Genomic DNA, 10,639 nt, shown 5'->3' with positions numbered 1-10,639 from the left:
CACATCTGCTCTTGCCCCCTAAACTGGGGCAGGTAAACTCCACTGGGTGTGTGAAAGCCAGAAACATGGCAACTGAAATTACCGCTTTGAATTACTGTGAAGGGCATCCGTCTTGATTCTCAAATGTGATCGTGTAGGACGCTTTCTGCAAGAAATGCAGTGGATGGAATTGTAGGACAGGCACAATGCCCTCTGGGTGATCTGGAGTGGATATGAATTTACTGGCAATACAGTGTCGTCTGTTGCATCACAAAGTGTCTAGCATGGATTGTTAAGAGATCTGTGGATTAGAGTGATCTTTTCCGAACAAAGTTTCCTTCCATTTACACTGGCCAACCATTTCAGGGAACATACCAGAACAGTCAGGATTGCGGTCCTTCCCAGTCCTGTGGAATATACACACACTACTGTGTCTGCCACAGTCATGGCCACAAAGACCTCTGTTTCTGTCCTTTGGCAGGAATTCAAAAGCACCAATGCCAGAAAAATATCAAGTGAAATTTAATATCATTTTGTGCAGAAACGTCCACATAGGAAGAAGGAACAAATACATATGACATGGTAATAGTGAGATGTAGGAAGTTACAGTATGCATGAAAGGATCTATGTATTTATACAGTATGTAAAGATCCTTTTTAAGGTCCTTGTAGTATTTAAGAGCGATTTTACATTCAAAGGTAATGAAGTCATCCTCTGGAACAGCCTCTATGCCAGTGAGCCTTGTTCCTTGAACTGAGTGAGAAAACAGTCCTACAGACCTTTGGTTTCAGCTAGAGTTACAGATCACGGATCTGAATCCGTGATGTAAAGAGTTCAGGGCTACAGTATATTGGAAAGACTGCAGACTGGTGTTGCGCACTGAGCTTCAGAGAAAGCACACACAATTATACAGTAAATGGCATATCTGATGTCAGTGAAGATATTCAGCCTTTAGGAAGTGGCCATAAGCCATTTAAGCACACTGTATGTATTCTTACAAACCTTTTCATGAACTGCCTTTTTGGGAGATGCTCTTCAGACGGCCTTTAATGGAAGAGCTAAGTAATAAGTAATAAAAACCCATAGACATCCAGAATAATCTGAAAAGCCCATTCACACAGCCATTATTGAACTGTCACTCTGATTCACAAGGAGAAGTACACTAAGAAAGACACTACTGATCAATGTGTTTGAGAAGTTTGGTAATGACAGTGATCTTTCAATTATTTCTTACAGTATAACAATATAATATGTGCCAGACTGCAGGATCCTCAATACAATTGTCCGGACAGAAGGGGGTAATTGTATTTTATGCATGAGCCTTTAGTGGGTGAAGACTAAAATAATGTTTTGCTTTCTACATAAGAAAGGTTACAAAAGAGAGGAAGCCATTTGGCCCATCTGATCCATTTGGTAGTTTGTAGTTAATTGATCCAGGGATCTCATACAGCTGTTTCTTAAAAGGAACCAGGGTATCAGCTTCTACAATATGGCTAGTTGGCTTGCTCCGGAATACAACAATTGTAACAGCAGTATTTAGAATATAAGGATGAAGCTTTGTCATACATCCAGAGTTTTAATTTAAGAATTTTTACAATGCAACTAAGGCTTTATTCAGAGACCTCCTGGAAATCAACATAGGACTCCAGGTGTAGTCCAACTTGAGAATTGTGTAGGTTCTTGGCCAACTTTCTGGACTTTCATTTAATCCTGAATGGGCAAATTAAAAGTACAGGTTTAGATACTCTGTGGTTCAACACAGTGATGTCTCCACTTGTTTTTTATTCTCAAAAGTAGGCAGGAGCTGTGTAGAGACAGCACTAAATGACTTCACTTGGTAATTAAAGGCATTGTTCTGAGTCCTAAGGTATTGCTGTATATGGTGATACTCTCATAAAGAACCAGTATAATTTTTCACCAAAAATCCCTTTTATCTTATTTTGTGAGGAAATTGGTGTTGAACAGATAAGCTATTGGTTACGTAGCAGTGGCAGGCGATAGATTGAAATATCACAGTTCTTCTGAAAGGGGTCAGCAGCTAGCAGGGAGAGCCCAGTGTTTAACAGGCATTGCTCAAGCCATAGTGCCGATTCTTAGTCATTTTAACAGCTCTGTTTTGCTGTGTTGTAAATTGTACTTGGCTTCAGTGCATTTTTAAAACAAATGAAAATGTCTCATGAATAGGTAAACGTTTATTCCATGCTGAAAGGAAAAGAGACAACGTTTCAGATGTGAAGGTTCAGAAGGCTACACAGCTGAAACATTGCATCTCTTTTCTTTTCCTTTCAGCATGGAATAAACCTTTACCTGTTCCTTTGCAGTTGACACATCTACCTTCATAAATATCTTATGAATGCCAAGATGAACTGGCTTCTGACATAATGACTGCTTAAAATAAGTGGTGACCCTTGAGTAATGTACCAGATAGAGAACTGGACAATGCTCATGACTATCTTGGAATGAAGGAAAAAAAAGACAAGAACAGTATTTACATTGTAAACATTCTGTATTCTAAAACACTTCTGTACCAATTAAATAGAGTTGGTGAAATACAATATAAATTACAATTCTGTACAGTACAGTGTAGTAAACACTATGTCCAAACAGGGGGCTATTTACACCATCCATTCGGGGAGAGCAGCTTTTTTAAAATAAGGTCCTGGGTTTTTACTTGAAATTACAGTAGACCGTTTGTTTTTGCAGCTCCTCATGATGAAATCTGTTTAAAAATACTTTTAGCAATACTTTTCAAGCAGAGCACAGAAGACCCACTATCATCCAAGTATATAAAACTATGATACATACATTTTTTTTTGTTTCCCCATCATTGTCCAACCCTACCATTCACATAAAAGTCTAAATTGGCAGAGTCTAAGTACCATTACATAATGGAAATTGTACTTGTTCCAAAACACAACAAAACTGAAGCTCTCTTTGTAGCAGTAACACTTTTCTCAGTCCTGTATCTACCTGGCAGACAGGTTTGAATGTTAGTGTTTTAAATGCCTTGAGGCACTGGATGATGCATGGTGATTGAGTTCGTACGGTTTCCAGTAAAAGCCTAGTCAACACAGTAGCGACCTTTTGGAAGACAGACGTCATGGAAGAGTGTTTTGTGAAACACAGAGAAGCAAAAGGCATTACAATACCTAGCCATCAAGGGAAATATGGCACAGAGCTTTCCATTTAAAAAAAAACCAAACTAGGGTATGGACAGCAGATATAACAGGTTCTTTGGTAATTCACAACATTTAAAATCATACAGACAAGGAGTTAGGAAAACAGACAACTTTAACAGTGGTATAGTTTCTAACAGAAAACCCACATTCTCTCAGGAGGTAAGCTTGTCTGAGCGAATAGGCGTCTCCAATGAAGTAATTCAGAATTAATACAGCATGTCAAAGTTATAAAATGTGGGCTTTAAACTAAGTACATGTGTATCTGTATAACGTGCACCAACTACTAGCTGTTAGCTGGCGTCTAATAAAAGGACAAAGTCACGACCCCGCAGAAACCACATTCAGTCACCTTTCCGAATATACAAATCAGGTTCCAATATACACAACCAAACACTGTTTCTCTACACAGCAGGGCGCGTAGCAAGAGCAAAAGCCGAGGATCAGCTGACCCACGAGCGGCGGTGTTCTTGTGTCTTCGGGGGGGTGGCCACGCCTCTCCGTTTCTCGCTGGTGCTGGTGGCCGACCGGGACCTGGGTACGTTGTCGTGCGCTTTGACCTTGCTGGGGGCTTGAGAGAGGCGGGAGGGCTTCACAAACACGCCGTGTCCCGGGAGGCAGCGGAAATACTCCCGCCCATGGACAGTGCCGTCGTGTTTGCCTGTAAACACAACAAATAAAAACATTTACATCCACAGGATAGATATTTCACAACGCAAAGTTTCTTTCTCTGCCTCAGTGGCGATGGCTCGTCTCAGAGTAAGAAGAACCTCCTTTTTAATTAAAGAACTTCAGTCCCTCTGTCCACAAATATTTAGACCACTTTTAAACATAACTGATAGTTTTATAACACATGGTGTGCCAAACAAGACTTTGAAATAAGCATGCAGCTCAAGAGCTACATCAACATAAGAGCTAACATTTTTCTCTACCAGTTAAAACAAGTTATACAAATTACAATTTACGGTCTCCTGCACATTTACAATAAGAAATGTTATAAGTCGATGGGAAGAAGGAACTGTGTCAGCATCAACACTTTAGCATCATACAGCAGATACAAGATCCTTCTGTATCTCAGTATAAATGACCACTGGATACGTTTTAGTACTTCTATGACTGTATGTAAAGTGATGTAAAAAAAGCAAGAACACCCCCTTGCGATTCTATGGTTTTATATATTAAGACATATCTGACCTGCATCTAGTTCTCAACAACTCCTAGCAGTAGAGAAATCTAAACTCACGTGAGGGATAATTTTACTTTGTCGTTCTTTATCAAACAAATAATCAGTCAATATTCAGAAGCCTTGTGTGAAAACGTAAGTGCACCCTTACTGCTTCCATATCAGTTAAGAAGGCAATTAGAATCAGGTGCTGCAAAATGATCCTAAGAGTGTGTATTTTCCTTTTCACATTACTGTAAATATGAGCACTTCTGTGCTGGTGATACTAATCAACAAGTATGTTTCCCTGTAGAATCTGTCCTTAATTGTTCCTCAGCATCAAAACCACTTACCAGCTGGAAGGTCAAGCTCCACTCCAACCCAGACTCCTTCTGCAAAATCCACAGCACCAACATAGTGAATAGTCCCAGTTTTATTTCCAATACACACATGTTCGCCTGGCGCCATCCACTCAGGAGAGTGTCTTAAAGGAGGACCCTCATCACTGCTTGAGGAGTCCATATGATTCTTGTTCATGGATGTGTCTGTAGCTGGAGGGGTAGAGTCTCCACCTGATTCCACAGACACCCCAGCAGTCAGTTCTTCACTCGAGTTTGTCAGGCACATGTAATCGGTCATCCTTTGTGTGCTCTGCAAGGCCTCGACAGGGGCACATAGTGACTGTCGGCCATTTTGCATTGGGCTGTGGATTTGGTTAATAGCACCACACTTAGAGCTTTGACCCAGTTCTTTCTGTCCTGCCAAAAAGCCTTTTTCTTCACACTGCTCATCAATAAACTGCCCAATTTCCTTCTCATCATCTGCGCCTTTGAAGTCTGTAAACTCTTGACTGGAGAGACACAGAGCATTTTCGCTCGACGATGAATCCGGCACAACATCAGCAGCTTGTGTTGCAGAGGCTGATCTTAGCGAGCATGAGGAGAAAATGGTTGCAGTTCTGGAGGGAGTCCTACTTTTGGGTTCAGCAACCTCCTTGCATGGAAATGATTCATTTCCTAAGGCACTTTTAGTTTCAACTGAATATTTTGCTGCATGTTGTGGGGCTTCCTCAACGTGCTCCAGCTGGTCCTGGCTGAAGGAGAGCCTCCTCTCCAGATGTGAGGGGTCACAGGGCTCAGTGTCTCTGTTCTGATTGGCCAGCTGGTCAGTACTGTCACTGCCAGCGAAGACCACATCAGACAGAGTGGCGTTAGAGGCACTGTGGGAGAAGTAGCCACTGGTCATGCTACTGGCAGTGGGGCTGCGGGAGACTTCTTTTTCTAAAATTCGACAGCTGGTCAGCTCAGTTTTGGAAGAGAACATGTCCCTGCTCTCCAGGCTGGCATTGTAAACATCAAAGTCTGCAAATTCTTCGGGAATGTAAGGCTGTAAACTCTGGAGGCCATGAGAGCCCACACCGGGCCTGCTCACGCTGTCCGAATCAGTATCGTCTTCTTCAGAATCCTAAAGGTTGATGAAACAAAGAAATACAGTTTAACAGAATGAAGAATAACTTAAGAAACTTGGAGAGATATTCGGATAATATGTTAAATTGTTTTCACCATTTTAGACCACTGATAATAAAATAATTAATTTATAAAAGGCATTTGTAGCCCCTTGTATACTTATTTCCAATAAGAATATGTAATACCTTTGGATTTTTGTCAAGAAGGCTGACACATTTTCTTAGGCCCAGAACTGTTGCTTATGTCTTTGAGCATAAATAAAAGGCTCTGTGCCACAGGTCTAGAAAATACCTAGAAGATTCATCACATAAGCTACTTCATAAACATATCCTCCTCAGTTAGTGAGGGCTGAACTTTGGATGCAGAAAAATAAAAGTCTACAAAGCCTAATGACCCTTTTTAAACTTTTATTGCCCAGAGGCCTGTTGTTTATTAGAAATTCCCACATTTACATCCAAAAGCCATAATAATAGGTACAATATCAGTCAAATGAACACATTCTCCTGGTGTCGGGCAATGAGAGACTGGCTAAAGGAACACAAGAGGAAGATTTCCATTGCCTATCCAGGCCAGACCAATTCTCAGATCTGAGTGCTATTAAAAATGGGCAGAACCTGCAGATTGTGCAGTTGGATTCCACATGTCTTAATCTTCATCAAAACAATGGTGACAAAGGCAATTCTTCTGGAAGAACGGGATGAGGCTGATAATAATGGTCGTTTTTATTTATAACGCACATACTGTACACATACAGTATAGGACTGGGGACACTATTGGCTGAGGCCAAAATTATTTAGTAGAGTTCCTACAGTATGTGTAGGCTGCACCTAAGAAGAAAAATCGTTTTTTGATCATCTTTAGACTTTCCAGTGTCACTAAGTTTTCAGTAATTTTCAGTGATGTGGCACTGACCCTAAATTGTTACTCAACTTTAGGAGTACCTATCAAAATGAACAAATTTAAATCTTAATTTTGGTCTTTAACACATTCAATTTTGTGCTTTTCATTTTAAGCCATACAAATTATTAACAGCATTCAGATCGATGGTTTTATTTATATGTGTTACATGATTGACACAAGTGTTGCTCCAATGACAGCTTCCCTTTACTCATTTTCTTTCACAAAAAAATATACAAATACAAAAACAGTAGCAGCAGCATTAAGCTTCTGCCTCTTAGAAGAGAATCTGGGTAACATTATTTGTATCCCATTGTTGTCATGGCACCATTAAAATGTGAACATTTATTTACCACGCCAGCTTTCTCAAGACACTGCATATGAGCAAGCCCTCCTGATACCCACTAGCTGGTAGCATGACAGTAAATGTGGGACTTACAATCTTAGATCCTTGTGTGTTATAGTGATCTAGTTGCATGCTGCTGGCAATACATCCTGAGGACACAACACTGTCAGGGCTGTGAGCCAGCTTAGAACTATCCTGAGATGGAGGCATGCTCTGCAATGGTTGAGACACACAACAAGCAAAACATCACACAAACAAGGCAATGGCAGGTTAATTCAAAACACTTGAGACATGCAGTTAAAAAGCGAATGGCGAGAGAGGCATGCACAACACAAAAAACACTACTCCGCCATCCCCACGCGACAGCACAGTACATATTCATGCCAAGGCTCAGGCAGAGCACACTGGGTAATCTTGGGCTGGCTGGAACAGGCTGGGAAGAGCAATGTGACATCTCTAGCAAGGTGATGCATTTGCACTCATCCACAGTGCATCCAAGTGGAAATGTCGTTTTCCTTAGCCAAAACACACAAAAAAAGATAGCGGAAGAGAAACAGCTGGCTTCTGTAGAGCCACTAGAATGTTTTAGGGATATTCAAAATGATTTTTTATATTTAAATAAAGGAAGCAAATTTCTTAACCCAGTTCCAATTCCTATATTTCTATCTGGATACATTCAAGATTTAAGAGCACTAACTATTCTTGATATATGAGGTAATTCACATGCACCTGCAACCGATTAAGTTTATTAGCTTGCTTCAGGTCGTCAGCAGTTCCCTCTGGACTAGGCTGTTGCACTTGATAGTGCACAGTTTACACTTGCTGCACGTTTCAAACATACTCATTTTTGATGCCAAAATGCCAAAAATAACAATAGCAACAATACAAAGGGTAGTAGGAGGTTCCTGCTTTTGAAAATGGGAGCTCAGTATTTTGGAAAGTACCTTCTCTTGGCTGTGACTATCAGCAATGCAGTATAAACAGGGTCTCTCTCTGTGCAGTCCCACAGAGAGACTGTCTGGGGGGATCATTGTGTTACCTCTTGTCCAAGGAGAGGTCTTGATTCCAGGGAATGCTTTACTTTGTGCTCTTCTTTGACAGGCATTAACGACTTTAGGAATTTGGGTGGCTGAGGTGATAATGCTTTAAACGGACTTGCATTAAAGAAAAGGGGAGCTTCTGGTACACAACCTGAGAAAAACAAGCAATGACAGTTTCTCCTTCAAAAGAACTAAGACAAGTTTTATGTAAATATAGAGAAATACAATCAGTAAAGCACTTATTTCTTTTTTCCCCATTTTCTTCCATGAATTAATATCTAAGCGAAAAAACCCTAAACAAGGCAGATGGAAAATTTGTAGATGTTCTCTCTAGGTTACAATGACTTTTGAATATTTTAAGAGAGACTTTCAGAAAATACTCCACAGCTTTAAAACCATTTTGTGGAAAAAAAAGAACAATTTAGTATAATAATAAATGTTATCTGACATAAAACTAAAAAACTAAAGTATACAATGTGAAATTTTATTTCAAGACATTTCCAGCAAAAATGAAATGGATTGGATGGAGTCTTATTTTCCATTTGAGCTCTTAAATACTTAAATGGGACAACAATTATTTCCCTAACTGGTCAACAGAATAACTAGATTCTTTCCATGAGTTTTATAGGCACTGCTGTAGGATTGTGACTTTAAAATTACAGTATCAACTGTGGGAAACATGAAATGGGTTCAGATCAGCTAGTCTGATCTTGTCATAGACTGGGATGGGGAACAGTACAGTAGGCGGCACTTATCCATCTGGACCAAAAGCTCCAAACCCAGTATGATGGGACATCAAAGATCCCATGGCACTGTTTGCAAGAAAAGACCCTTAACCCTTGTTCTGGCTAAATTTCACTTTTGGCTGCACAATCTCGCCTTCCTAAATTTCAGGAGTTAAAGTAACTTATCCGCTGCATCTGATAAGTAGTTGGGCTGCTGCGTGTCACCCTAGCTTTGGGATCCTTTGGGATGAAAAGCTCTACACTAGCACACGGAATTATTATTCTTCCTGATTAGAGCAATCGAATGAACTACAAGCTAATTTTGGAAGGTGGCCAAATAGTGATGCAAACAATTGGGTCTGGAGGTGACACATGCTGTACTGTATGATGCAGAACTATCCGTATAAATCAAGGAGCAGCTTTCAACAAGGAAATATGAGCCTGCAGCCCAGTGTGGATTTCCATCTCTTCATGATCCATGTGATTTGAGAGCTTTCCAGATAAAACACTGTCCCAGAGCTCTGCAAAGCAGCTTGCGGAGGAGTGTTCTGATGCAGCGTGTGCCCTTCTGCACTAACGGAGAATGCTTATAATGCAAAGCACCACGCAGCCCGTGCAGTTCAATGTCAGACGCACAAAGGGCCTATGTGAAATGGATTTTTGTTGTGTGCGAATGCTTTCAGCTGAAGCATCTGCTACACAAGGCAACTCGCTACACAAGGTACAATAGCTCTGGAAAGGTTAATTTCATGGGTACTTACCATGATTTTCTTTACTTTTGAGGGGTGAGTCCTTGGGGAGAGTTCCATAAAGAGATATGTCCTGATAACTAGACAAGCAGTCTGAAATATCCAGATGGCTTTCTGAGTGGCCCTGTAATAGAGGAAAGCAATCAGGAAGATGACAGGTCGTCTCCAAAAGATGTTCACTGCAGAAGGGGCTGCTTCACCTTTACTGCTGCTAACGATGTAAAAGTGAAATAAGCAGAAAGAGATGCTCAGACACGATATAGATCTTGACTATTCATTACTTGTACCTCATGTTTCCTTAAAAACCAAATTTAAAAAGCTCAAAATAAAATTGGAACTGCTCAGTTAAGTATGCCTTATAAAAAGTAATGTAACAATATTAATTAATATTAGTGACAGCATGAGGTGACCCCACTTCAAAAATGTAGTCTTGAGTGATATACAGGGGATATACTTTCTGAGGGCCAGCAAGTACTTGTAGTCACACCTGGCTGTCCGGTGAATGACAGAGGAAAAAAGATTATGAGAGTAATATTCCTGCTCCAGTAACAGCAGTGCAGCCTGTAGCAGACGGCCAACACAGAATGTTTTAAGACTCTTCATCTCTGACAGACATGAGATATTCAGTCCATCCAAGCTATTAATGACTTACTAATTATTATTAATTGACATCAACTACAAATTAGCACTGTTCCTGAGTCTCTGGTGCCGTTTGGAATTTGCTGTACTTGTAAAAGCCGCAGGCCCAAGGCTTCTCTGGAACTGAATGATATCACAGTTTGTCATGGAAATCCGCGCCCCTGGTTGTCTTTCACTTACCTGCCCCTACCTTCTCAGTATTTTAGCAGCTTTCCTACCTTAAAGTCATCATCTTCAGTGAGGTCAGATCTGCCACAGGACACCTGCACACAGACACCAGGGAGGTCAAAGCCAAGCCAAACACATCATCTTATCACTCTACATGAAAGAAAACAAAATTCACTGACAGGCCAGGAATTGATAAAATAATTTCTGTTATTGCTATTGTTACTTTTTAGGGTCAATTAAACTACATGTTTCTGGACGACTGGGAAGAGTGATGGTCGATTCCGGACTCAGT

General features: G+C 40.5%; 1 protein-coding gene across 5 annotated transcripts in view; it reads right to left on the bottom strand.

The window, feature by feature from the left end:
* Window positions 1–2,472: 2,472 nt before the first annotated feature.
* The window catches only part of kif13a (kinesin family member 13A), a 98,146-nt gene continuing 89,979 nt past the window's right edge, over window positions 2,473–10,639 (bottom strand). For 3 of the 5 annotated variants that reach the window (XM_088929219.1, XM_088929217.1, XM_088929218.1), the window contains 5 exons: window positions 10,398–10,442; window positions 9,553–9,664; window positions 8,066–8,217; window positions 4,671–5,781; window positions 2,473–3,816 (listed from right to left, as the gene is read on the bottom strand). In XM_088929219.1, the coding sequence (XP_088785345.1) occupies window positions 3,599–3,816; window positions 4,671–5,781; window positions 8,066–8,217; window positions 9,553–9,664; window positions 10,398–10,442 (1,638 nt within the window). In that variant the 3' untranslated portion in view covers window positions 2,473–3,598. Of the gene's footprint in view, window positions 3,817–4,670; window positions 5,782–7,119; window positions 7,240–8,065; window positions 8,218–9,552; window positions 9,665–10,397; window positions 10,443–10,639 lie in introns of all 5 variants that reach the window. The other 2 variants (XM_088929215.1, XM_088929216.1) reach the window with 1 other exon arrangement.

Source organism: Atractosteus spatula, chromosome 12, assembly GCF_055471065.1.
Source record: "Atractosteus spatula isolate fAtrSpa1 chromosome 12, fAtrSpa1.hap1, whole genome shotgun sequence".
Classification (NCBI taxonomy): Eukaryota; Metazoa; Chordata; class Actinopteri; order Semionotiformes; family Lepisosteidae; genus Atractosteus; species Atractosteus spatula.
This window is presented reverse-complemented; position numbering and strand designations above follow the sequence as displayed.